Here is a 27,625-nt window from a genome sequence, read left to right on the forward strand (position 1 = left end):
AAGGACCTGGCGATCCACCCCTATAACGATTACAGCCTAGAAAACCCTATGGGCAATGCTGCTCTGTCACATGGGGCCACCATGAGTTACACATTGACTGGACGGCACACAACAACAACAGCAGAGACTCTGTGGTTAAGGATGGCACACAACAACAACAGCAGAGACTCCGTGGTTAAGGATGGCACACAGCAAGCTGGACCCTTCAAATAGGTGCAGGTGTGATCACAGCCTGGGGCTGAATTAAAGATGGAGCAACACCAGCTTGGTGGGATTTGAAATTTGCACAAGGACTTGTTCTGGCCTTCAGCCATCACATTGCCAGGGGTGTAAAACCACTCCTCGTTCCTGGTGGAAATGGTCTCTTGGGAAGGGAGCCCCAGGCTGGGACCTGTTATAGATTGAAATGTGTCCCCAAAAAACATGTTGAAACATGTTGAAATCCTAACTCCTTTTGATATATTAATAAGGTCATATCAGAGTAGGGTGGGTCTTAAAACTAATTTCTTCTGAGTGCTGTCTTATAAAAAGGGAAAACGGACATGGAAGATACACTCACAGGGGGAAGAGACCATGTGAGGAACCACCTACAAGCCAAAGAACATCAAGGAATACCAGGAATACCTGGGGCAATGGACAAGGAAGGACCTTCCCCTAGAGCTGATGTCCTCTAGCTTCCACACTGTGAAACAGTAAACTTTTGCCATCCATTTGTGGTATTTTTGTTACGGCAGCACTTAGGAAACTAAGAAAGGGCCCTTTGGAATTCAGTTCCTCAAAAGGGCCCTTGCAAGTGAGTGGGTCTCAGAGGCTGTAAGAAACAACTCCACAATCTCAGTGCCTAAAAAACAAAGGTTTATTTCTTGCTCATCCTACATTCCCACTGTGGGTTGGCAGGTAAGAGTGGGAGGTCCTGCTCATCATAGTCACTTAGGAAGCTGGGCTGGCAAAGGCTCTATCACTAGCCGCCCTGTCACGAAGGGGGTGCTTCTTCTAAGGCTGCAGCCCGGAACTGATCCTCAACACTTCTGCTCACGTTTCTCTGACCACGCCTAACCTCATGTGGGGGGACAGAGATTCAGTGTTACCCAAGGGTGCCCAGAAGAGGGGAAACAGAGTTTTTATAAACAGCACTGAGATTACTGCAGCCCTGGTGGCGCAGTGGTTAAAGCCATCAACTGCTAACCAAAAGGTCGACAGTTTGAGCCTACCAGTAGCTCCTTGGAAGAAAGTGTCAGTCAGCTTCCATAAAGATTTATAGCCTTGGAAACCTATGGGGTCGCTGTGAATGGCAATCAACTCCCAGCAGTAGGTTTGGTTTTGGTTTGGTTTCAGATTACTGCAGAGGGGAAACCGGCGAGCTCGATTGAGAGCAGAGGGGGCGTGTTCCCCTTTGCTAGGTCTCCTTTCTCTGCAAGGGCTGACCCAGCGGAGGCAGAGCAGGTTAGTAGGAAAACTGGGTTTCAGAGCTGTATATGCAGCTTTAGTCACCCAGCAATGTTTATGCCCTACCTTATTTTAAACTTTCTCCAGGCCTGGGATCTCGGGGGCTGTGAGAACCACTCTGGAGTGCTCAGCAGTGCCTGGGAATTCTAACGTTATCACAGCAATCCTGGGGGAAACACAAGCATCCGTGTTAGGGTTTAAAAAACCATCATGAAGGTGGCACAATTTGAGTAATGTACAATAACTGAATTGTACATGTAGAAATTGTTAAATTGGTGTATGTGGTGTTGTGTATATTTTCACACACACACACAAAAAAACCTCAAACAAAAAACAAAAACCATCATGAGCCGCAGGGTGTTTTTGTTTTGTTTTGTTGGACTTTCAGAAACTAAGGAGAAAAGAAGTGAAGTGAGGACAGGAATACAATTTAAAGGAAAAAAAGAAAACAGAAGCAAAGACGCCCCTGCCTCTGCCAGGAGGATTGGATGACCGAACACAAGTAGACAGTTGCGTTGGGGACAGCTGCCCTAGGGATGCCGCCAGTAATCAAGTCCTTCAGGAGGAAAAGTTTTTCCATCTCCATCCTCCACAGCAAAGGCGAAGCTTCTGAGCCCAAAACTGGAGAGCGGAGAAGACATTTGCTGAGAGGAGTTGTGGGTGGTGGGGCCAGGGCACAGGAGACACAGAACAATGTGGGGCCTTCACACCTGCTTCCCTCTGGCTGGAACAGCCTGGAACACTCTCCCCGCCCCACCCCAGCTGTCATGCCTCTAGAGGTCTCTTTCTTTGCGAGTTCTCTGCCAGGCTGGATGGGCTGCTCTTCTACTGCGCAGCCTTGGAGCATCTTGTAGTTTTTCTCTTATAGCATCACTGCCCTGTACCTCTTCATGCTGCAGCTAGACTACGTCCCCAGGACCTAGCATCACCCCAGGAACAAAGAGGAGCATTGTAAATTTGCAGAATGTTTATGAAGGATGGGGCTTGTGAGGGTCCCACATTCATGCCTTGGGAGGTCATCAAGCCGGAGGCACCTGGAGGAGACAGATAGCTGGGCCTCTGGTTAGTGCCGAACCCTCCCTGGGGCTCAAGGTGGCCCTGGCCACTGCTGCAGGGCCACTCCCAGACCCTGACAAGCAACCAGAATCCGGTCAAGACTCTGAGGACCTCATTCTTCAAAACCAGTTATACAGGCCAGCCCAAGGCTCTTTGAAACAATAACCTGAGCCTGCTAAACTGTCTAGTCCGACCCAAGCACCCAGACCCTCGGCTTGCCCCATCCCAGTGGCTACAGCTTTAAACAGCCCCACACAACTCACAGAGGTAGGCTCTACAGCCTCCTCCCTGATCCATCTACTGGCCCAGGGGAACCCCTGTTTACTTCCTTCCAGGGAACAAGTGCTTTCTCACCTCTCCCAGAAACACCCAGGATGCCTCCATGCCCTCCTCACCTGAATCTCTGAGGGGTAGACTTCTCCTGAGCACTGGGGAACAGAGGAGCAACATGGTCACCACCCACCATGTACCACCTCATGCCTCAGTTTACCCATCTGTAAAACTTAGGCTGCATCTGCCCCTCCCTACATTACAGAGATTTGGGGAAGGTTAATTAATATTTGGAGACCCTGGTGGTGCTGTGGTTAAGAGCCACAGCTGCTAACCAAAAGGTCTGCAGTTCGAATCCACCAGGCGCTCCTTGGAAACTCTTTGGGTCAGTTCTACTCTGTCCTATGGGGTTGCCATGAGTCAGAATCGACTCGATGGCAACGGGTTTGGTTTTTTGGTTTAATTAATATTAACACACTTTGGAACATTCTTTGGAAAAAAAGAGACTCTATTTTCACAATTTTGTCCTTTAGCTCCCTCCTACCCTCCGGAATCTTCCGGAATTGAAATCTGCTGAGTTGGCCAAACTAAAGAAGGGAAACCAGGGGCTGGTGCGGGTTGGCAAGTGAAAGGTGCCAGGTGCCCGAACATTCAAACATCGGCAACTATTTTGTCCGAATGCCTCCAGTTCAAAGGAAGCAGGTTCAAAGCTGCTAGCCTTTCAGGTGGGGTCCTTGGGCCCTGTGAGGGCGGCTGAGGGAAGGGACCTCAGAAATGAGGCGAGGCCTGCAGAAAGGGCCTCCAGGTGTGGGTCAGCCTGGGCACCAGGCCCAGCTGCTCCAGCTGCAGCCGCGTGGGCCTGTAGGCGTTGAGGTTGCTGTAGAGCGCGGGCGGGCCGTCGTGGGGCCTCGCGGACACGGGGGCCTGTGCTAAAAGGGCTCCCCATGGGCCGTGGTAGGGCTGGAACCTGGGGGCCGCTGGTGGGTTTGGGGCCAGGGGGCTGCCGGGCCCCGAGGACATAGGCTGACTCTGGTTCTGAGGGTTGCTGCCTGTCGACGGGCTGCTGAAGGGGTTGGAGGACGTGCGGTCACTGGCCGAGCAGCTGCTGTCACTCAGGGGGCCATGTGGGGGGCTGGGGCCCACTGTGGGCTGCAGGGGCGTGGCCAGCCTGGGGGACTTCAGGCCCATCACCGGCTTGGAGGAGGCGTAGAGGTGGCGGAATTCCTCGTCAAACAGCTCCACCGCCTGGCCCGTGAACTTGGACAGGATGTTGCGGTGGACGTGTCCGGAGAGCCAGGTGAAGCTGGAGGACAAGAGAAGAGAGTGAGCGGAACAGTGGGGAGGCCACGGCCGGGCCTCTGGGGGCTCCTCAACTTGGACACGAGCTCCAGGGAGGAGGGAGGCAGCAGTGGGAGCTAATGGCAGAGTGTGACTGGTCTGGGAGGGAGGGGGCCGCCACATGCCCGCTGCTCCTCTGTGCCGGCTCATGCCATCCGGGCAGAAATCCAGGGAGGAGGTATTGTTATCCCCCTTTCACAGATGACAAAATGGAGGCTCAGAGACCAGAAAACGTTTGCGGATTAATGTTAAGCCGCCGGAGTGGATTCCTGGCCTCAGGCTCCCTCCTGGTGCTCAACCTGTGGACCCTTTCAGGCTCCCAGTGGAGGAAGAAGGGCTGAGCGTGAGCTGAGTCCTCAGATGAGAAACCTGGCGGCTGGGCCTCGGCTTCTCCACCTGTGAAGTATGGGGACACCTGCCTCCTCTAGCAAATAGGGGTCGGGAAGCGCAGCTGTGAAAAGGTGGCTGCTCCTTGGAAGGCGGGGGCTGTATTTTCATGAAAGTCTAACGTGCTCTTGGGAGGGTTTGGCCCCCTGGACCAGGAAGTGCTGCGATGAGGGGAGAGAACCATATGCCCTCACCTTGGGAGGCAGAAAAGGGAATATATATAGGCAAAGCCCAAGAGAACTGGAGATGCCTCATAGGTGCAATTTATGCGAGAAAGTGTCCCAAATGCCACTGGAGGGCACCCTCGAGCAGAGGCCTGGCCCTCCATTGTCCTAGCTGCTGCCAGTTGAACGCAACTCATGGTGACCCCATGCACAACAGAACAAGATGCTGCCCAGCCCTGCTGCATCCCCAGGATCATCTGGGGATCTGATTGTTGTGATCCATAGGGTTTCATTGACTGATTTTTGGAAGCAGATTGCCCGGCCTTTCTTCCTTGGAAACCCTGGTGGCGTAGTGGTTAAGTGCTATGGCTGCTAACCAAAGGGTTGGCAGCTCGAATCTGCCAGGTTCTCCTTGGAAACTCTATGGGGCAGTTCTACCCTGTCCTATAGGGTCGCTATGAGTTGGAATTGACCCGATGGCACTGGGTTTGGTTTGGTTTTTTGTTTCTTCCTCGTCCATCTTAGTCTGGAAGCTCTGCTGAATCCTGTTCAGCATCATAGCAACATGCAGGCCTCCACTGACTGATGGGTGGTGGCTGTGCGTGAGGGGCATTGGCTGGACTCGAACCCAGGCCTCCTGCATGGAAGGTGAGAATTCTACCACTGAACCACCGCTGCACCCCACTGGATCTCCATCTACAGGTTTTAAATAAAAACCAAGTTTAAGGCATTTATGTATCACCATTTATGATTCATTGATTTAATCAAATTCTTTTGTATCTCTGATGGAAAACCCTCCTCACTCCCAAAAAATTCCTTGATGGTCCCAGATGACAGCATAGACAGACCTATCCAAGAGCCTTGTAGGTCACCTACTACACAGTGGCGTCACTGGGGTTGGTGTCACCCAGTGCGGTAACTCATGGTGTCATCCTCCCACCCCATGGACCTTCTCCCATACCAGACCATACAGAATGTTGTTTGTACTTTGCTTGTAAATTGTAATTCCTATATATCACTCCTTCTTTTCCTTTAATTACTACTTCATTCTCAAAAAAAGTTATTGATACAGGTTTACAAATACTAATTACCACAATATTGTAGCTAAAACACCAAAAAATTTGACAAAATCAGCAAGTATAAAAACACCAGCAACAAAAACAACAGTAGGTACTTGTAGTGCGTGCAGACAAAACCACGTGATTTCAAGTGACGTTAGAACTGAGTAATAATGACAGTTCTGACCAGAGTGCATTAGAAGGTTCAAAAATTAAATTAGCTTAGAGTTTTAATACATGTAAGCTGTGCTTACGAAAAAAGTTTTTGTTGTTTAACCACAGGGATATTTTTATAAAGAATAATAAATTTCTTTAGAAACACTGCACAGAAATTTTATAGACAGTCATTTTGGTGTCACCACCCCCCGACAGTGTCGCCTGGTGCAGTCCGCATCCCCGCATTCCCCTAGTGACGCCATTGCAACTATATAAGGTGAGCCCAGGGGTGAGAGCCATGGGGGGCAGGATGGTCAGAGGGTGATGGGGACAAGCTGTCCCTATGCAGTGACGGTGCCTGAGCTGAGCATAAACGAATGCCACTCATGACTGGGCCCTCAGCCCAGCCTGGCTGTCGTGCCCCCAAAGGCCTGTCCAGCTCACCTGGTTCACCCAGGCAGGCAGGCAGGCAGGCAGGCAGGCAGGCAGGCAGGCAGGCAGGAAGGGCACATGCAAAGCTCTGGGTAATCTTTGGAACAATGAAGCTTTGTTTAAATCTCACCTGGGCCCAGAAGCCACCCACACACACCCCAGAGAGGCAAGCAGCTGAGGCTGAGCCAAGGGCCATCCAGGTAACAGGGGATGAAGCAAACACAGTGGCAGAGGGACTCGGCTACACTACAACATCAATCACCCTGTGTTGTTTGGTATCCTGCATATTAGGCCAGTTAACTGCAAGCTTTGCACAACAAAACGAGTCCAGAGGAGCCCTGGCAATTTTTCAAGCCCCCACGCACGCCGTGCGCCCCTGCTGCACTCTATGTGTGCACTCCTGGGGACTCTGCATGTGCCCACATGCCCACGTGCCCTGCGGGTCCCCACGCCAACCCTCCCCTACCAGCACTCCTGCACTCCTGCACCCCTGCCACGTGCCCCTGTGCCTCCTGTGGACCCTGCGTGTCACCTCGCGCTCCTGTGCGCACTGTGCTCCAGCTTTTACCCTTGTTGGTCACAACCCACAGTGAGAAATACCATGAAGTATTTTTGTTGGCCCTGAAGAGCATAGAATTGACTTAATCATTATCTTTAGCTCAAGGTCCATTCTTATCATTGGTCTATTTTTATTTATCTGGCTAATTAGTTATTTTAAATAATGTAATAAGCACATTCAAACCCACCCAGCAGCTCCACAGGAGAAAGATGTGGCAGCCTAGGAAATCTATGGGGCAGTTCTGCTGTCCTACAGGGGTGCTGTGAGTCGGTATCCACTCGACCACACACACAAGTTTTTTCACTTGCTTATTGTTGTACTTCATTCATTTTGACTGTTGTATAATATTCCATTGCATGAATAGATTATGATTTATTCACTCACTCTTCCACTGATGGCCATATAGGTTGTTTACATTGCTTTGCTGTTGTGAACACTGCTGCTGTGATCATTCTTGTCTATCTCCTCTGCTGTTCCACTTTCTAAGGGGTGGAATTGCTGGATTATAACTAATCAAACACCAAACCCAGTGCTGTCGAGTCGATTCCGACTCATAGCAACCCTATTGAACAGAGTAGAACTGCCCCATAGAGTTGCCAAGGAGCACCTCGCAGATTCGAACTACCAACTCCTTTGGTTAACAGCTGTAGCACTTTACCACTATGCCACCAGGGTTTCCACTGGATTATAAACTAGGTAAATATTCAGCTTTAGGAGGAACTCCAAACTCTTTCCAAAGTCACTGCACCAGTTTATGATTCCATTAAACCCTTTGCCATGGAGTCGATTCCAACTCATGATTACCCTATAGGACAGAGCAGAACTGCTCCATAGGGTTTCCAAGAAGCAGCTGGTGGATTTGAGCTACTGACCTTTTCTGGTTAGCAGCCAAGCTCTTAACCACTGGGCCACCAGGGCTCCTGCAATCCCATTCGTAGTGTATAAAAGATATTGTAAATCCAACATTTGGTAATTTCAGGCTTTTAATTTTTCTTTTCCTCTGATTTTGCTGGTTGAAAAGGTGCAAAAGAGTAACTCATTCTAGCCCTGAGTTGCATCCTGTGATCACTAGTGATGTTGAATATCTCTTGGATTGCCTTTTGGCCACACGTCTTTCCTCCTCTGTGAAACCCGTTTGTGCCCGTGGCCCTCTTTCTATTGTGCTCTTCCTGTGATTCGTAGGAGTTGTTCACGATTCTTGACACTAATCTTTGCCAGGGGTGAACTCCCTGACTACCTGCTCCCAGCTCCTAACCTGTTTTCTCTCACTTGCTTTAAGATGTATTTTGATGAGCCAAAGTTCTTAATTTTAATATAGTCAGATTTAGCCATCATTTATAGTCAATGAGTTTTGTATTTTGTTTAAGAAATCTTTCCCTATGCTAATGCTTACAATATATCCATCTATACATTTTTTAAAATGGTGGTAAAAATATATATAACAAAAACATTTGCCAACTCAACAATTTTTAAGTGTATGATTCAGTGACATTCATCTATATTTTCTACCAAGCGTTTTAAAGTTTTTTGACATTTAAGTCCTTTTAATCTATTGGTGGCACAAATGGTTAGTCACTTGACTAGGAGCAGAAAAGGTGGGAGTTCAAACCCACCCAGTGGTACCTCAGGAGAGAGGCCTAGTGACCTGCTTCAGAAACGTCACAGCCTTGAAAACCCTACGGGGCAGCTCTACTCTGTACACAGGGATCGCCATGAGTTGGAATCGATTCAATGGCAACTAACAACAACAACCCTAAGGAGTGGATTTTTGGGGGATGTGTGGGATAGGAATCCAATTTTCCATGTGAAGAAATTTTTTCCAGCTCCTCCTCTCCCCACTGCTCTGATGTGCCCTGGCATGTGTGGGTCTGTGTCTCAGCTTCCTATCCTGCTCTGTTTGTCAATTTATCTGGCTCTCCTCCAAGGCCATAATGTCTTGCCTACCACAAAACCAAAAAACACCAAACTCAATGTCTGTAGAGTCGATTCTCACTCAGAGGAACCCTACAGGGCAGAGTAGAACTGCCCCATAGCGTTTCCAAGGAACGGCTGGTGGATTCAAACTGTCAACCTTTTGGTCAGCAGCCATGCTGTTAACGATTACACCAGCTGCATGACAAGTCCTGATTGCTGGTAGGGCAAGGCCCTCCCTGGTCTTCTTCTCCAGACCTACCTTGGCTATTCTTGGAGAAATACATTTTACATCCTGACCCACTCACATTTACAAATACACACCTACTCATGATTTCCAGACATAGTCTACCTCAGTCACTCTGCATTTTTATTCTATTCAGGTGGCCCTGCGTGTCTTCACATCCACTGCCACCCAACTTTTGCTGCCTCCTCATATCAAAGATGACAGCCCAGCCCAGCCTCAGCAAGGAACTGGGGGCCTGGAAACCCTAGTCAAGTGGCGAGTGTACCAGCACCCTGTGATCCTGGAAATCAACCATCATTAAGAAAATCCCCCTATCCTTTGTGTTCCAGAAAACAGCTTACTGCAAATAGCCGCCTTTCCCATATGACTTAGATAAGACTCACAATTTCCCCTTTTTTAAACCTGTGACAAGGCCAGACACCACCCCCCCAATCCCCATTCCTTACCTCATAAATGATCAGCTGAGCTTCTTGTCCCCACTGATTTATCAGAAACAAATTGCTTGTGAACCAAACTTTGGTTAATCTTCTCTCCTTCCCCCATGTTCCTGAACTTTGGCCCACCCTCAGCCTGAGCCAACATACTACCCCTCCTTAAGAACCTCTCCCTTATAGGAATGGGCTGACCTCAGCATAAAACATTCTGACTTACTACTGTCTGATGATGTCACCCTTTTATCCCATTTCCCCACACCTGGTTCTTTCTAGCCTTGTTTACGCTCGTCTCTAAAAGAAAAACCCATTTTGTCCAACTCTTGCTGATCTTACGGTCAGAGTGGTCTCCCTATTACAATAGACCCCTCCCACTATTATAATAGTCCCTCCCCACTGGCAGTGGTCTTTCTTTCTGAACAAAGCCTGTCCCTAAGTTTGGATTTGTTTTTTGATTTGACACAAGGGAGCTGATGATCCTGGACCAATTACCTAACCTTGGTTCCTGCATCTGTAAATTGGAAGAATAATGCCTGCCTGAAAGTGTTGTCATGAGGATTAAATCTTTCCTAAAGGTCTGAGGGTCAGGGAAAAAGAGGAAGACCCTCAACAAGGTGGACGTACACAGTGGCTGCAACCGTGGGTTCAAGCATAACAATGATTGTGAGGATGGAGCAGGACCAGGCAGTGTTTTGTTCTGTTGTACATAGGTTGCTTTGAGTCAGAACTGATTCAACGGCACCTAACAACAAAAGGCCTGACAGCAGTTGGCCCAGTGCCTGGCGCATAGCTCAACAATGTTAGTCTGCTTCGTCATGCCCCTACGTCTCTCCATTTTGCGTGATGGGCTCCCATGGGATGGCGGGGGCGGGGGGGGTGGGGGCGCTTACAGACAAGCTTCTTCATGCTGGAGGTTTTCTCCAGTGCTTTCCGTCTTACAAACTCTGTAGACGGGATGAGACGGGTGAAGGGCTTTTACCTCCTGGAATAATGCTTTCCAAATAATAAAATTATTATACTTGTTTTTGTAACAACAGCTCTTTCCTAATTCACAGGAACGCACTGGAAAGTTTATATAACAGATAATGTTTGTTGAATGTAAGAATGCTACTAGCAACAGTGATCATTGCCAGCCTACTCAGTAAATCTCACTACTCCTTTTCAAATTGATCCTGTTTAGAACTATAATTATCAAAATAAATTAGAAATTATAAGTAATACATCATAAACCATAATACACTATTAAGTGACTTTTTTTGAGTGTGTCCCATATGTTGGACACCAGCTGTGTATTTGTACTTGCTGTTATACTTAATTCTCACAATAATCATATCCAGTATTGTAAAGATGACGTAATGGGGGTACCTGACCTCCTCTAACTTCACAAGGGGGAAGGAGAATCAAGATCAACAGCCCAAGGCTAATTCCTATGAGGCGGAGGTCAGACGACATGTCTCCACCCACCAACCTTTTTCCCAGTTCCGATACCAACCCTCCCTCCCACGTCATTCTCTATTTCTCTGCTGGGTTCTATAATTTGTTGCAATAGCCACACAGAAATCACAGACAGTACTCACGATTACGGTGTTTATTAGGGAAGTAACAGGTTACAATTCGGGTTTAGGAACGACTTAGGATACGGTTCTTTGATCAGGACAGCCTCTTTCCAGCTGTGTCCGAAGGCGGGCATCTCTCTGGCCCCTTGGCCTCTGCCCTGCTCGGGCAAGTGTTACAGAGCTCTTTTAACTCTGCTGATAAGTGCCTGGAGTACCCCTCTCTGCCAGTAAGCCTTGTGCTTGACAGTCCTCAGCTTTCTTGCTCTGTGGGCCAGAAATCCTACAGCGCTGTCTCCTGCCGGTCTCCTGGTTCTGCTGTCTCTGCTGCTGCCGTTTCTCTGCTGCTGCTTCTCACCGTCTCTGGTGTTACAGCTCTTCCTCTCTGTCCTGGTTCTGCTGCCTCTCTCTGTCTTTGGTGTTACAGCATCCCTCTCTTTCTTTCTCTGTCTCCCTTTGAGCCAAGCAGGATGGCAAAACTGACCAATCCCCCTGTTAGGGTTCCATACACCTTATTTACATAGTCCCACACCCACAAGGGTACCATGCAACTTATTTAGATTATTAGCAAGCTGTCCAATTCTCTAGGTGGGTCACAAGCACTTCATTTGCATAGTCCCACCCAGTCATTTGGTGGGAATTACAAAGACTATGGCTAGAAGAGCCATATTAAGTAATCCACTGCACCACAAGTAGTATTATCAACCATTTCTTTTTTTTTTTCTGATGAAGAAACAGGCCCAGAGGGATGAAGAGCTGTTCAGAGTGGAGACATGTAACAAGCTCAAAATTTTGTTCTTCATACAAAAATCACTTGGATTCCTCTACACCAACAAAAAGAACATTGAAGAGGAAATCAGCAAATCAATACCATCTACAGTAGCCCCCAAGAAGATGAAATATTTAAGAGTAAATCTTGCCAGAGACCTATACAAAGAAAACTACAAGACACTACTGCAAGAAACCAAAAGAGACCTACATAAGTGGAAGTACATACCTTGCTCATGGATAGGAAGACTTAACCTTGTAAAAATGTCCACTCTACCAAAAGCAATCTATAGATACAATCAATCCAATTCCAATGCAAATTCCAATGACATTTTTTAATGAGATGGAGAAACAAATCAACAACTTCGTATGGAAGGGAAAGAGGCCCCGGATAAGTAAAGCATCACTGAAAAAGAAGAACAAAGTGGGAGGCCTCACTGTACCTGATTTTAGAAACCATTAGGCTGCCACAGTAGTCAAAACAGCCTGGTACTGGTACAACAGACACATAGACCAATGGAACAGAATTGAGAATCCAGACATAAGTCCATCCACATATGAGCAGTTGATATTTGACAAAGGCCCAAAGTCAGTTAAATGGGGAAAAGACAGTCTGTTTAACAAATGGTGCTGGCATAACTGCAAAAAAAAATGAAACAAGACCCATACCTCACATCACGCACAAAAACTAACTGAAAATGGATCAAAGACCTAAATATAAAATCTAAAACAATGAAGATCGTGGAAGAAAAAATAGGGACAATGCTAGGATCCCTAATACATGGCATAAACAGTATACAAAACATTACTAACAATGCAGAAGAGAAACTAGGTAACTGGGAGCTCCTAAAAATCAAACACCTATGCTCATCCAAAGACTTCACCAAAAGAGTAAAAAGATTACCTACGGACAGGGGAAAAGTTTTTAGCTATGATGTTTTCAATCAGCGTCTGATCTCTAAAATCTACATGATACTGCAAAAACTCAACTACAAAAGGACAAATAACCCAATTAAAAAATGGGTGAAGGATATGAACAGGCACTTCACTAAAGAAGACATTCAGATAGCTATCAGATACATGAGGAAAAGCTCATGATCATTAGCCATTAGAGAAATGCAAATTGAAACTACAATGAGATTCCATCTCACTCCCACAAGGCTGGCATTAATCCAAAAAACATAAAATAATAAATGCTGGAGGTGTTGTGGAGAGACTGGAACACTTACACACTGCTGGTGGGAATGTAAAATGGTCCAACCACTTTGGAAATTGATTTGGCACTGCCTTAAAAAGCTAGAAATAGAACTACCTTACGAACCAGCAATCCCACTCCTTGGAATATATCCTAGAGAAATAAGAGCCTTTACACAAACAGATGTATGCACAACCATGTTCATTGCAGCACTGTTTACAATAGCACAAAGATGGAAGCAACCAAGGTGCCCATCAGTGGATGAATGGATAAATTATGGTATAGTCACACAATGGAATACTATGCATCGATAAAGAATAACGATGAATCCGTGAAACATTTCATAACATGGAGGAATCTGGAAGACATTATGCTGAGTGAAATTAGTTAGTTGCAAAAGGACAAATATTGTATAAGACCACTATTATAAGAACTGGAGAAATAGTTTAAACAGAGAATAAAATATTCTTTGATGGTTATGAGAGTGGGAAGGGAGGGAGGGAAAGGGGTTTTCAGTAATTAGATAGCAGATAAGAACTATTTTAGACGATGGGAAAGAGAACACACAATACAGGAGAGGTCAGCACAGCCGGACTAAACCAAAAGCAAAGAAGTCTCCTGAATAAACTGAATGCTTCGAAGGCCAGCAGAGCAGGGGGAGGGGTTTAGAGACTATGGTTTCAGGGGACATCTAAGTCAATTGGCATAATAAAATCTATTAAGAAAACATTCTGCATCCCACTTTGAAGAGTGGCGTCTGGGGTCTTAAACGCTAGCAAGCAGCCATCTAAGATGCATCAATTTGTCTCAACACACCTGGACCAAAGGAGAATGAAGAACACCAAAGACACAAGATAATTATGAGCCCAAGAGACAGAAAGGGCCACGTAAAACTAGAGACTACGTCAGCCTAAGACCAGAAGAACTAGATGGTGCCCAGCTACAACCGATGACTGCCCTGACAGGAAACACAACAGAGAATCCCTGAGGGAGCAGGAGAGCAGTGGGATGCAGACCCCAAATTCTTGTGAAAAGACCAGACTTAATGGTCTGACTGAGACTAGAAGGACCCTGGAGGCCATGGTTCCGAGACCTTCTGTTAGCCCAAGACGGGAAGCATTCCCAAAGCCAACTCTTCAGACAGGGATTGGACTGGACTATGGGATAGAAAATGATCCTGGTGAAGAGGGAGCTTCTTGGATCAAGTAGACACATGAGACTGTGTGGGCAGCTCCTGTTTGGAGGGGACATGAGAGGGCAGAGGAGGTCAGAAGCTGGCTGAATGGACACAAAAATATAGAATGGAGGGAAGGATTGTGCTGTCTTATTGCCGGAGAGCAACTAGGAATATACAGCAAGGTGTATATAAATTTTTGTATGAGGCACTGACTTACTTGATTTGTAAACTTTCACTAAAAGCTCAATAAAAATTAAAAAAAAAATCTTGTTCTTCTGGGGGAAAGCGTGATATAAGGCAACTTTCTGATTTAGTTTAGTTTTGTTCAAAGGTGAAAAACACACCTTTTTGAGGATTATAGGGTGGGACTAAACAGCCCTGGTGGCGCAATGGTTAAGTGCTTGGCTGCTAACTGAAAGGTCATCAGTTAGAGCCCACCAGCAGCTCCAGGGGAGAAAAGACCTGGTGATCTGCTCCCATAAAGATTTCAGCCTAAGGAGACCTATGGGACAGTTCTACTGTCATTTAGGGTCGCTATGAGTCAGAATTGACTCTACTGCACATAACAACAAAAGGGTGGGACGATCCGCATTTTGAGAAATTTAAGATAAACATAGGGAATGTGTTTTCCTTAAGGTGCTCAAACGAAGGGGGTTATTGATCTCGGGAAGGAGTTTTGGGTTGAGTTGAATCTGCCCGGGGCTTGCAGGCCTGGTCCTGATGTCCCTGAAATGCTCCTTCAGCTCAGAATCCTTCCTGTCCATGAAGCTCCTTCACTGGCTTTCATTATGTGCACAGATGATAGGAGCTAGTCTGCCCCACTTTTATCTCTCCATCATTCTCAGACTTTCTAAGTGACTGTGTTCTCAGACCTCCTCATGGTTCTTTCCAATGAGATAACCACGCCTACTGTCATGCAAAGTACAGCTGGTGGGTTCTGGGAGGGTAAAATGTGCTAGAGAGAATTGTCCTAATCTCTGTTTTGGGGGCTGGACCTTTTTGATAAGAGATTCTGTTTTTTAAACACCCAAAGTTTGAATGTTCAGATAATTTTAAATAGGATCATGTTTGGGGACTATTAGGTTGGGGGGTGGGCAGAGATGGCACTTGTTCTGTTGATTTCTTCCCACTGTCCTTTTCCGTTTACCTGGCTATTGTTTATCTCCCCAACTTAGTAGGGTTCCAGGAGGCACCCCCAGTCCTACAATGGGCCTGGTGTCTAGTGTTGTTGTTAGCTGCCATCAAGTTGGCCCCAGCTCATGGCGACCCCATTGCACAATGGAACGAAAGTTTGCCTTGTCCTGTGCCATTCCCATGATCGGTTGCAGTTCTGACCCTTAGGACTTTCATTGGTTGATTTTCAGAAGTAGATTGCCAGGCCTTTCTTCCTAGTCCATCTTGGTCTGGGAGCTCTGCTGAAATCTGTTCAGCACCATAGCAACATTCAAGCCTCCACTGACAGATGGTGGTGACTGAGCATGAGGTACCTTGGCTGGGATTTGAACATGTGTCTCTGGCATGGAAGGTGACAATTCTACCACTGAACCACCACTGCTCCCACACTGCTGGTAAGAATGTAAAATGGTGCAGCCACTTTGGAAAAAAAAATTTTTTGGCAATTCCTCAAAAGGTTAAACATAGAGTTACCATGTTGTTGCTGTTAGTTGCCATTGAGTCATTTCCATCTCATGGTGACCCCATGTGTGTAGAGTAGAACTGCTCCATAGGGTTTTCAAGGCTGTGACCTTTCAGGAGCAGATCTCCAGGCTTTACTTCCAAGGTGCCTGTCTTAGGCTGGGTTCTCTAGAGAAGCTAAACCAGTAAAGTGTATAAATATATATATAGAGAGAGATTTATATCAAGGAAACAGCCCATGCGATTGTCGAGGCTGGAACATCCCAAGTCCATGGATCAAGATAGAGGCTTTTCCCAATTCACGCAGCTGTAGGAGCTGGCGAACCCAAGATCGGCAAGTCAGAGAGCAGGGCTCCAGCTCACAGGCTGTGAAGGTCGATGAATCCCAAGATCAGCAGGCAAGACCATAGGATTTCTCCTGATTCATGTAGCTGCAGGGGCTGGCAAACCCAAGATCGGCAGGCCAGGGAGCAGGACTCTTGCTCGCAGGCTGTGGAGATTGACAGGTAAGCTGCTAGCTCAAGTCCCAAGAACCGGAGGTCAGATGACAAGAGACAGCTGCTGGACCCAGAATAAGCAGAAAGGAAGTAGGCTGCAAAGGGTGGAGAGGTGAAGGCCGAGGGGGCACTGAGCAGCCACAGGCCCCACCCAGGCTGGTACCACTCAGCAGATTCCATCATGGGGGTGATCACATATCAAAGTTCCACAGGGAAGTGGTCACAACATTATACAACTGCCAAAACACTGAGAATCATGGCCCAGCCAAGTTGACACACGATCTTAACCATCACAAGTGCCTCTGGGTTGGTTTGAACTGTCAACTTTTTGGTTAGTAGTCCAGCCAGCAATTCCACACCTAGGCATGTATCTAAGAGAACTGAATATATATGTCCACAAAAAAACTTGTATACAAATATTCATAGCAGCATTATCCATAATAGCCCCAAAGTGGGAACAGCCCAAATGTTGATCAACTGATGAATGGATAAATAAAATGTGGCATATCCATAAAATGGAATTACTTACTACTCAACAAGAAAAAGGAGTGGCATACTGATACATGCCATGACGTGGATGAAGCTTGAAAACACTGTGCTAAGTGAAAGATTAGACCACATCTTGTATGAGTCCATTTATATGAAATGTACAGAGTAGGTGAATCGACAGAGATAGAAAGTAGATTAATGGCTGCCGGGGCTAGGGATGGTGGGGGGGAAAATGGAGAGTGACTGCTAATTCTTACTTTTTAGAGATGATGAAAATGTTCTCAAATCGATTGTGGTGGTGTTTGCACAACTCTGTGAATATGCTAAAACCACTGAATTGTAGACTTTAAATGGGTGAATTACACAGTAGGTGAATTATATCTCAATAAAGCTGTTATATTAAAAGAACAAAAATAAAATGGAGCATATGCACGCTCACAAACAAAACAAATCCTGTGACTCTGTAATCACACCTAGGAGATCTGAGAAGGGAAACCGATGATCCTATGTCCTATTGTGATTTCCGAGGGAAACTGAGGCATTTGGAAGTACACCTCCACCTAGAAGTTCCCAGGAAGGGCCCAGATTTCCTCCTTTGGCCCAGACTGGTCCTATTCTCAGAATCAGAGGTGGATTAACCAGTAAGCACAGAACTCATCGGCTTACAGTAAGCAAGGTATGCCCGGGCTTGACTATGTTTACTTACTAATCTACAGTGCCCAATTTCACTGGGTTTCACCACGTCCATGTGAAACTGTGCACTACAGATTAGTAAGTGAACACAATTAAGCCTGAGTGTGCCTTGCTTATTGGGTAATCAGTCCCTGGTGGTGACCCTCCTGCTCTGGGGAGTGGAGCATCTGGTGGGTGGGTGTGGGTGGCTGGGAGCTGATCTGACCCACACTCAACCCTGGACCTCTCAGAAGACGGAAGAGGATGTGAAACCCAGTGCTCACCTGTACGATCCAGACAGGACGTATCTCCAGTCCGAGATGATGAATTTCTCCCGGATTTGGCCGGCGAATTTCCTGCCTGATTTGGCACAGTACACCTCTCCTTCCACACTCCGGATGGAAATGTTCTATGGATGGAAAGTCAAGCTGTCATTCACTAATTATGTATTTACAGATATACATTTGTATAGGAAAAAGTGTGGAACGATGTTCACCAAGACTTAAACAGGGGTTATCTCTGATTGGCGGGATTATGGGTCATTGACATGGTTTTCTTCAGTGGTGTCACCAAGGGGGGTGCAGGGGTGCAAACTGCACTGAGTGACATTGTCAGAGGGGGTGACACCAACATGACTGTCTATAAAATTTTTGTGAAGTGTTTCAGCAGAAATTTATTATTTTTCATGCAAATATCCCTGTAGTTATTTATAATGACAAAGACATTTTTCTTCAGCCCAGCTTAAAAACTCGTTGATGAGTGGACGCTGACTCATAGTGACTCTGTAGAACAGAGTATAACTGCTCCGTAGGCTTTCCGAGGAGCAGCTGGTAGGTTTGAACTGCCCACCTTTTGGTTAGCAGCAAAGTCCTTCACCACTGTGCCACCAGGGCTCCAAGCCCAACTTACATGTATGAATATACCTGCAAGGCTAAAACTCTATGCCAACTTACTTTCTGAACTTTGTAATGTGTCAGAGCTGTCGTTATTATCCAATTACAATGACGCTTTGAATCGTGGTTTTGTGTGTACACCCTACAAGCACGTGCTGTTTTCCTTGATGCCAGTGTTTTTATAGTCACCAATTTAAAATCATTAGTACAAAAAACGTTGCTAAGGATTCTGTATGGTCCAGTACAGGAGGAGGGCCATGGTAGGGGGAGGTGACATCATGAGTTACTGCACTGGGTGACACCAACCCTAGTGACACCACTGTTTTCATTTGCTGAATTTTCTAGATTTTCTTCACTGTCTTGGCATTATTTGGGTAATGGAAAAAAAAAAAAAAAAAGGGACAGGGGTTAGAATTCAAACAAGGCAGCAAATAAAAACACGAGTGGGCTGATGCCATGGAGCCCTCAGCTGGGCCACCATGGGGCACAAGAGGTCTGACAGTTACTTGGGGGAAGTCCCTGGCCCCAAGGTGGTCAGCAGGAAAGCTTGTTGTAGCCGAGGAGGCAGCTCCATGGAGGCACCAGTGGACTCTGAATTGTTCTAAGAGAAGGTGGGTTCACAACCAAATCATGTCTCCATTTGTCCCTTTCCTCCCCAGCAGCTCCTGGTGCCCCAGCCTGGGGCTGGAGCCCTTGGAAGCCTGGAGAAATGACAGAGCTGATGAACTGTGTGAATGTCTCTGCAACAGCCAGGCAGAGGAAGGTGGTGGAATACTGCCTGCATCCCACAAATGCCTGCTAGTGGCTGGGCTGGCTCTCTGATGGGCACACCCAACTGCAACGCCTCCACCTGCTCCTTCCTGGCCTCTCCATGAGCTCTGTGAGATCTTGGAAGGCGTGACCCGTCTTTCCTTGCTGGGCAGAGGACTCTCAGTTTTGTGGACTGTGTGGCCCATAAAGGCAACTCCAGTGCCAACTCCCATGACCTGTTTCAATGGCCTCATGTCAAGAAGGATGATCCAGGTAATATCAAGCAGACCCCAGGTCCTGAGGCCTAGGCACCTGGAGGGAGCCCTGAACTCAGTTGCATCCTCCATGTGGAGGGAGAGATAGATATGTAGGAGCCTTCATCCTAATCTGGGAGGATGGAGAAGGAGGGGTCCCTCCAGCCTGAGGTGCAGGAGTCTTCAAAGGAACCCTGAGGACTGCCCCTAGCTTTTCGGCTGGGTCCACTCGTAAGAGCTCTGAGTGGTTTTATATTTGACCTTGAATTAGGTGCCACATCCTGAATTTAATGTGACTAAATGAACCCTTATCTCTGGATTTCTTTTCTCCCTGCCAGGAGAGGGAGGTGTGGGGTTCAATTAAGTCCAAGAAGACCTTCATGTTTGGGCCAAAGGGTTCTTAACACATATCAGACAGGCCCCGGTGTTGTCTTGCCCATAGAAATGTATCAACTGGGTCTTCTCTGCTAAAACTAGAAAAGGAGAATGTGGCCAAGATGATTGCTCACCATGTACCCACAGGCTCCTTTATACTTCCCACCCCTTATGCATCCAGGTGAGCACTTACTTCTGGTCAATGGGAGATGGGAGGAAGTGATGAGAACCCCTTCCGGGTCAGGCCCTAAAAACACCCTGTGCAATCCTCCAGCTTACTCTTCCCTGTCACTGCAATTTGGAGGCCACGTATCCCTTATGATGTTGCTACAAGATGGAAGAGGGCCATCTGCTCTACAGAGAACTTTGAGCAAGAAGTAAACCTCAATTGTGTTAAGCCATTGAGGGGGAGGGTATTTGTTACCACAGCATAGCCTATTCTATCCTCACTAATACAAAGTACTTTCAGGGCCCCTACCTTGAGGTGACTGTCAGAGATTTGCACTTTGTCACACATCTCCTGGAAGAGCTTCACACCTCCCTGGTCCAGGAGCACACAGACGAACACCCCACGCTTGTTGGCCGCCTCTAGAATGTCACAGAAGATCTCCACATCCGTGAACACATCCATCAGTATGGCCAGGACCTGGGCCAGGGCAGAAAGGCTGGTGACCAGAAGAGTTAGGGCCAGGTGCTAACGGGTTTCAGCCAAACTTCTCGAGGCCCAGTGGGCCTGGGCATTTGGGGGTGGGGAGAGCTGTTCCCGTTGCTGCTGTGATGGAGGGAGAGGAGGAGAGGATGGCGGTAGGGATCTGCTTGGGCAGGTTCAAGGAAAAGAAAAGAAGGGCTGAATGGAGGCCTGACCCCGTCCTGACCCCACCTCTCTGGCCTCATCACGTATCCTTTGGTCTCTAGACCTAAGAAATCACTAGAAAAAGACATCATGTTTGGTAAAGTGGAGAATCAGCAAAAATGGAGGAGGCCCTCTATGAGATAGATTGATACGGTGGCTGCAACAATGGTTTCAAACATACGAACAATTGTGAGGATGGCGTGGGACCAGGCAATGTTTTGTTCTGTTGTACATAAGGTCTCCATGAGTTGGAACCAATTAGACAGCAACTACCAACAACTATGCCTACGGAGTGGGGAGAACAGAGGAGAAAGAGGAGAAAAGCTAGAAAGAGAAGGAGAGGAGAGAGGAGAAAAGAAGAACAAGCAGAGGCATTTGGGCAGGCTCAGGTGGAGAGGAATAAATTTCTCAGGCGGGTCTCCACAATAGGTGACGAGATGGCTGCCAGCTTAGCTCCTACCAGCTAAATAACCCCGAAGAAAGAAGGCCTTATTTTCCCAAGAACCTCAGCAAAAGGCCTGGGGCTGACTCTCATTAGAATAACTGAGACATGTGGCCACTCATGGATTGGTGTCTGTGGCAGAACTCTTACTGGCCTGGCCTGGGTCATGTACTCTCCCCAATTCCAACCCAGGGATGGCAGAAGCCCACCCAAACCACATTGAGAGTGGAGGACTGGTGATTCCTTGAAGTCAGATTGGGGTGCTGTTGACAGAAAAACGACAATTGAATGCTTGGCAGGCAGGAACACGGACACTGTCCCCTTGTCTTATAGAAGCACCACTCCAATCCCTGCCTCCATCTTCACATGGCCTTCTCTGTGTCTCTCTGTCTCTGTACAATAGTCCCCCCTTATCTGCAGGGGCATGGACGCCTGAAACCTTGGATAGTACCAAACCCTATATATATTATGATTCGTCCTATACATACAAGCCTATGATAAAGTTTAATTTATAAATTAGACACAGTAAGAGATGAACAACAATAACTAATAATAAAAGAGAACGATTTTAACAATATATTGTAATAAAGTTTGTGTGAACGGCGGAGCAGGATGGCGTGTGATTTCGTCATAGTACATACTCATCTAACATTTTCCAACCACAGAAAGCAAAGCCGCAGATAAGGGGAGGGCTGCTGTATATCTTCTCTTCTTATAAAGGCATCAGTTCTGTTGGGTTAGGGCCCACCCTACTCACTGTACTACGCACTCTGCTCCAATATTTTAACTAATTACATCTACAAAGACCCTCTTTCCAAATAAAGTCACATTCTGAGGTTCTGGGTGGGCATGATTTTCGGAGGACCCCTATTTAACCCAGTACACACATGATTCATTAGAACCATGACCACGTTATTGCACGATTAAGTTTTCACACACACTTAAGCTTACGGCACCAATACCAGCTGAGGCTCTCTTTTGGCTGAAAGATAAACGCCTCCTGTCCCCAGTACTGGACAAAAGAGACAATTCCCTCTCTCTCTGCTAAGGCAGTAAATCCTTCTGGTTCTGTTTCAGTGAGTCCCGTTTCCCTGAGATGGGGCTGCTGAGCAAGTGGTCTGTTGAACAGCGAAGGGGCAGGTTTGGCAGTAGCCCAGCATCCTGATGGAAGGGATGCTTGGAAATAAAGCTCATGATGTCTAGGTTTATCTTGTTGGCTTCCTGTTGGGCCTGTCTCCCAGCTGGATCAATTCCAGGCCAATAACTGCTTTGGACCACTCTTCTTCAGTGGCCTGGGTGTGCTGCCTTAGAGGGTGTGTCGTTGTTGGTAGGTGCTGTCAAGTTGGTTCCAACTCATAGTGACCCTATGTACAACATAAGGAAACACTGCCAGGTCCTGCACCATCCTCACAATTGTTGCTATGAGCCCATTGTTGCAGCCACTGTGTCAATCCATCTTATCGAGGGTCTTCCTCTTTTTCACTCACCCTCTATTTTACCAAGAATGAGGTCCTTCTCCGGGGACTGGTCCCTCCTGATAACATGTCTTCCATCCTCGCTTTCAAGGAGCATTCTGGCTGTACTTCTTCGAAGACAGGTTTGTTTGTTCTTCTGGCAGTCCATGATATATTCAATATTCTTCACCAACACCGTAATTCAAAGGCATCAATTCTTCTTCAGTCTTCCTTATTCCTTGTTCAGCTTTCACATGCATATGAGGTGATTGAAAATATCATCGCTTGGGTTAGGTGCACTGTAGCCCTCAAAGTGACATCTTTGAGGGTGTAGTGAGTTGAATAAAGCCAGTTGCTGTGAAGTCCATTCCAACTCATAGCAACTTCATGTGTTTCAGAGTAGAACTGTGCTCCACAGGGTTTTCAGTGGCTGATTTTTTGGAAGTAGGTCACCAGGCCTTTCTTCTGAGGTGCCTCTGGGTAGACTCTTACCACTAACCTTTTGGTTGGCCTGGCAATCTACTTCTGAAAGATCACAGCCATTGGAAACCCTTTGGAGCGCAGTTCTACTCTGACAGGCACGGGGTTGCCATGATTTGGAATCTACTGGTTGCCAACTGGGTTGGTTTATTTGTTTATTCTCCCTCTTGAAGCCCCTGGCTGGCTCAAACGGTTAATGCACTTGGCTACTAACTGAAGGGTTGGAGGTTCGAGTCCTCCCAGAGGTCTGTCTCAGAGGCAGAGGCCATAGAAGAGGGACGATTCATCCCTTATCTCCTCTCTCGTCTCTCCATCTCTGTGTGGTGGGGAGGACACAGCTGACATCCATGGACTGTGGATAGGATCCAGCCCGCCTGGCAACTCTGTGGGACATCCTGAGCCCTCATGTGCATGTGTGGGTACACGCATGCAGGGGTGTGTGTGCAGAGGTGTTGTGTGTGCATGAGTGTTGTGTGTGCAGAGGCATTGTGTGTGCATGGGTGTTGTGTGTACAGAGGTGTTGTGTGTGCATGGGTGTTGTGTGTGCATGAGTGTTGTGTGTGCATGGGTGTTGTGTGTGCATGAGTGTTGTGTGTGCATGGGTGTTGTGTGTGCATGGGTGTTCTGTGTGCATGGGTGTTCTGTGTGCATGGGTGTTCCGTGTACATGGGTGTCGTGTGTGCAGAGGAGTTGTGTGTGCATGGGTGTTGTGTGTGCAGAGGTGTGTGTGCATGGGTGTTCTGTGTGCATGGGTGTTGTGTGTGCAGAAGTGTGTCCATGGGTGTTGGGTGTGCATGGGTGTTGTGTGTGCATGGGTGTGGTGTGTGCATGACTCGTGTGTGCATGGGTGTTGGGTGTGCATGGGTGTTGTGTGTGTGTGTGTTGTGTGCATGGGTGTTGTGTGTGCATGGGTGTTATCTGTGCATGGGTGTTGTGTGTGTGCATGGGTGTTGTGTGTGCACGGGTGTGGTGTGTGCACGGGTGTGGTGTGTGCATGGGTGTTGTGTGTGCATGGGTGCTGTGTGTGCAGAGGCGTTGTGTGTGCAGAGGCATTGTGTATGCAGAGATGTGTGTGCACAGGTGTTGTGTGTGCATGGGGGATATCACAAACTCTCTGCCTTCGGGGAGCTGGCAGGCAACAAAATGGGTGGAGTTCCTGGTGACTTGGGACAACAAAAAGTTGTGGGGACTGCAACAAACGGGACAGACCTCAGGGGTGACCACCACCCCGTACCTGCAGAACCAGGTCTTCCTATCTGCTAAGAGGCGCTAGAAATTCTTACTTTTAGGTGAAATCTTCAGATTTGTAAATGTTGTCTCAAATTCATAAATGCTCTGCTAGTTGAACAAAGGACTGTAGCGGCCTCAGACTTGGGGAGTAGGAAGCTTTGCTGGGTGGGGAGTTGGGGGCAAGGGAGGGCTCAGCTGGGGGACTGCGTTTCGCAAGCCTCAACCTGGCTTCTTTCCAGGGTGTCTCACTCACCCTTGCAGTGGCAGCTGTGGCTGAGAATCTCCCAGACACCACTGATTCCCACCCCCTGGGAGAACATTGCACACACAGAGAGTGAGAGAGCGGAGCGAGTGTGGTTACGAACAAGCCTTTTGGAGCTGGAAGGATCCTTAACTCCAGAGGGAACCTGAGGCCCGGGAGGTCGGGGGCTCACTGAGGTTGGACAGCCAGTGCTGGTGGCTGCCTGTTGGGCATCTGTCAGTCTCTACTGCCGCCCGCCGTGGTAACACGAGATACTGCTTGAAAGCAGCACAACAACAACAAAAAAACACTGCTGTTGAGTCAATTCTGGCTCATAGCGACCCTATAGGACAGAGTAGAACTGCCTCATAGAGTTTCCAAGGAGCACCTGGTGGATTCAAACTGCCAACCTTTTGGTTAGCAGCCGCAGCTCTTAACCATGAGTCCACCAGGGTTTCCCTAAAGCCGCTCAGAGACATGAAAAACCATGTTCCACCCACTGCTACCTTCCATTTAATTTTCCACAACTCCACTCCCTCCCTTCCCCTCCACGCACAGCCTACCTAATCCTGCTGGCTTTTCCCAGAACCTTAAGATTTCACATGGAATCCCTGGGTGGTGCAAACAGTAACACGCTTGGCTGCTAATCAAAAAGTTGGAGGTTCAAGTCCACCCCGAGGTGCCTCAGAAGAAAAGCCTGGTGATTTACTTCTGAAAACTCAGCCGTTGAGAACCCTGTGGAGGGTGATTCTACGCGGACACATGAGGTTGCTGTGAGCTGGAGTCAACTCGACAGCAGCTTGGTTTGGTTTAAAATTTCAGACAGTATTGAACCCAGGAGGGGATTTTGTCAGACAACTGGGACTCTAGTAAAAAAATGAGTTTAAATATCAGCATGCTCTTTTATGAGCTGTTTTAAATGTAACAAAATAATTTTAGTGAGGAGAGTGAGAGAGAGAGAGCCTTTTCACAGATGACAAATTTCTTGGGGCCCATTCCCCCCCTGCACCTCTTCAGCTTTGGGAGCGAGGAGTGGGCACCCCTACACCAGGGTTAAGTAGTCATTTTGGCACCTGGAAAGAATGAGGCCCCAGAGCTGGGGCCCTTCTACCCACTCCCCAGCTGAGAGCAAGCTGCCACTTAAGGCCCACTTAAGACGGGTGTTTCCAGAGCTTGTCCATGTGCCTTAACTGGAAGAAGGGATCCAAGTGCCTGTCACTGAGCCTGGAATTCTATTAGCCAAGCTTTGGGTTTGGGTTTTGGTCTTCAAGGCATTTTCCTCTTCCAAAGTCACCTGTTACAATGTAAACACTGTGGGGAGGGAGGGACCTTCTCAGCTGCCTCCCCATCTTCTGCCTGACCCCCAGCTGCATTAGTCACTGAAGGGTCATCTCCGGCAGACGGGTCTAAGCTGAGTCTGAGGGGACAAGGGCATGCTCCCCAATGGAGTGGCCCACCTTCATTTGGAAACACAGAGGTGGAGCGCCTAACCCAGCCTGGGGACTCAGGAGAGGCTTCCCAAGGAAAAGACTTCATGCCGGGCCTGAGGAACTAGTAGGCATTTGTGGTTGTTGTTAGCTGCTGTTACTTTGCCCCCCACCCCCACTCACGGGAACCCCATGCGCGAGATTGGCCCGTTGTGATCTCTACGATTTTCACTGGCTGATTTTCGGAAGTAAATCTTCAGAGCCTTGTCCCTAGTCCATCTTAATCTGGCAGCTCCACTGAAACCTGTTCAGCGTCGTGACAACACAGAGCCTCCACTGACAGCTGGGTGGTGGCTGTGCAAGAGTTGTATTGGGTAGGAATCAAACCTGGGCCCACCAGTGTCCCCGAGTAGGAACTACTCATGTGAAAAGCAGGGCAGGTGAGGGAATCCCAGGCAGAGGGGACAGCGCATGCAAACACATTAAGACAGAACATGGTGGGTTCAACGGTCCACAGGAAGGAGGTGGGAGACATGCTGGAGAGGCTGAGATCCCTGCTAGGGGTTTGCTCTTCCCTCTTGGAAACCCTATGGGGCAGTTCTGCTCTGTCCTATAGGGCTGCTGGGAGTCGAAATCTAGTCGCTGGCAATGGGTTTGGTACCACAGACAATTGAGAGCCAGCAAAGGCCCTTAGCAGGGAATGGGTCAACTTAGGTGCATAGCGTAGAAGCTGCAGCGTAGAGACCACCGGGAGGTAGGGGATGGAGATGAAGGGAGAGCCAGGCAGAAAGCGATTGCAGGAGGTCTGGTGATGGATGGTGGTGGCTTGGATCCAGGTGGTGACAGGTGGGGTCAGGAAGTCAGGGATCCCGGAAAGGCAGAGGACAACATCTTAGACTCCATCCTAAGCCCCAATCACCTGGACCCTCACCTTTAAACGAGAATGTGTCCCCCTCTTTCTGCTCCACCAGTCCCATCCCTCCCCAGCTGGTGGCCAAGGAGACCCAGGCTCCGCCATGGCTACCTGACTGGTCCGGGTGATGCAGCGGCGCACCAGGTCTCTGATGTTGCTGTGCTTGTCCGTCTGCAAGTACACGGTGGCGGTGGACTTCTCCTTCAGGTAGGGCTTCTCGGCCGAGGCCCAGGTGTGCAGTAGGGCGGGCTCACTGCTCTCTGAGGCCACTGGGAAGTAGGTACCTGACTGCAGGGAGGCTGAGTCGTGTCCTCTGAGGCCTGCCTCGGCCCCTCCGGTGGGCTCTGGGGTGCAGGGGGGCTCCTTGGCCTTGGCCTGGACGTAGTGGGCCTCCTCTGAGGACAGGAAGTCCACCTCTCCTTCCTGGCTGAGTGCCAGCCAGTAGGCCTCAGGACCCCCATCCAAGAGGGCATCCGTGGCCAGGCGGGCACTCTCGTTGTCGCTGAAGTCAGCCCTGGCTGGCCGGATCCATTGGTTCATGACATCTTCCAGGCGTTTCCGGATCTTGCCCACATGCCTTGACCGGCTCATGCTGCTCTGTCGCTGCCTTGTGGAGAGGAGGCTGGTGCTAGAGCTCTTCCTGATGTAAGGAGCTGCCACCAGGCACAGAGGAACGGAGCACCTGCCTCTGGGAAGCACCAGCTCCCAGGACTGGTGAGCAGGGCGCCTTGCGCCCTTCACTGCACTCAAAGGAAGTGATTTACTACTGTCCTGAACAAAGCCTTACAGGAAAACTTGGTAGCAGCCAAGGACTGGCTTATCTCTGAGGGCCACCCGCCCTGCCCGCAGGCGGGAGCGCTGGCTCACACTCC

The 27,625-nt window shown here is 48.2% G+C and overlaps 1 protein-coding gene across 1 annotated transcript; it reads right to left on the reverse strand.

Annotated features, from left to right (window-relative positions):
• Positions 1-3,540: 3,540 nt before the first annotated feature.
• FAM83A (family with sequence similarity 83 member A) lies at positions 3,541-27,344 on the reverse strand. The gene is made up of 4 exons (XM_049854062.1): positions 26,865-27,344; positions 20,192-20,359; positions 17,726-17,850; positions 3,541-4,075 (listed from the first exon to the last, which is right to left on the reverse strand). The coding sequence occupies exons 1-4, from the start codon at positions 27,342-27,344 to the stop codon at positions 3,541-3,543; spliced, it is 1,308 nt and encodes a 435-aa protein (XP_049710019.1).
• Between the last annotated feature and the right edge of the window lie 281 nt (positions 27,345-27,625).

The sequence above is a fragment of the Elephas maximus genome, chromosome 15, assembly GCF_024166365.1.
Source record: "Elephas maximus indicus isolate mEleMax1 chromosome 15, mEleMax1 primary haplotype, whole genome shotgun sequence".
Classification (NCBI taxonomy): Eukaryota; Metazoa; Chordata; class Mammalia; order Proboscidea; family Elephantidae; genus Elephas; species Elephas maximus.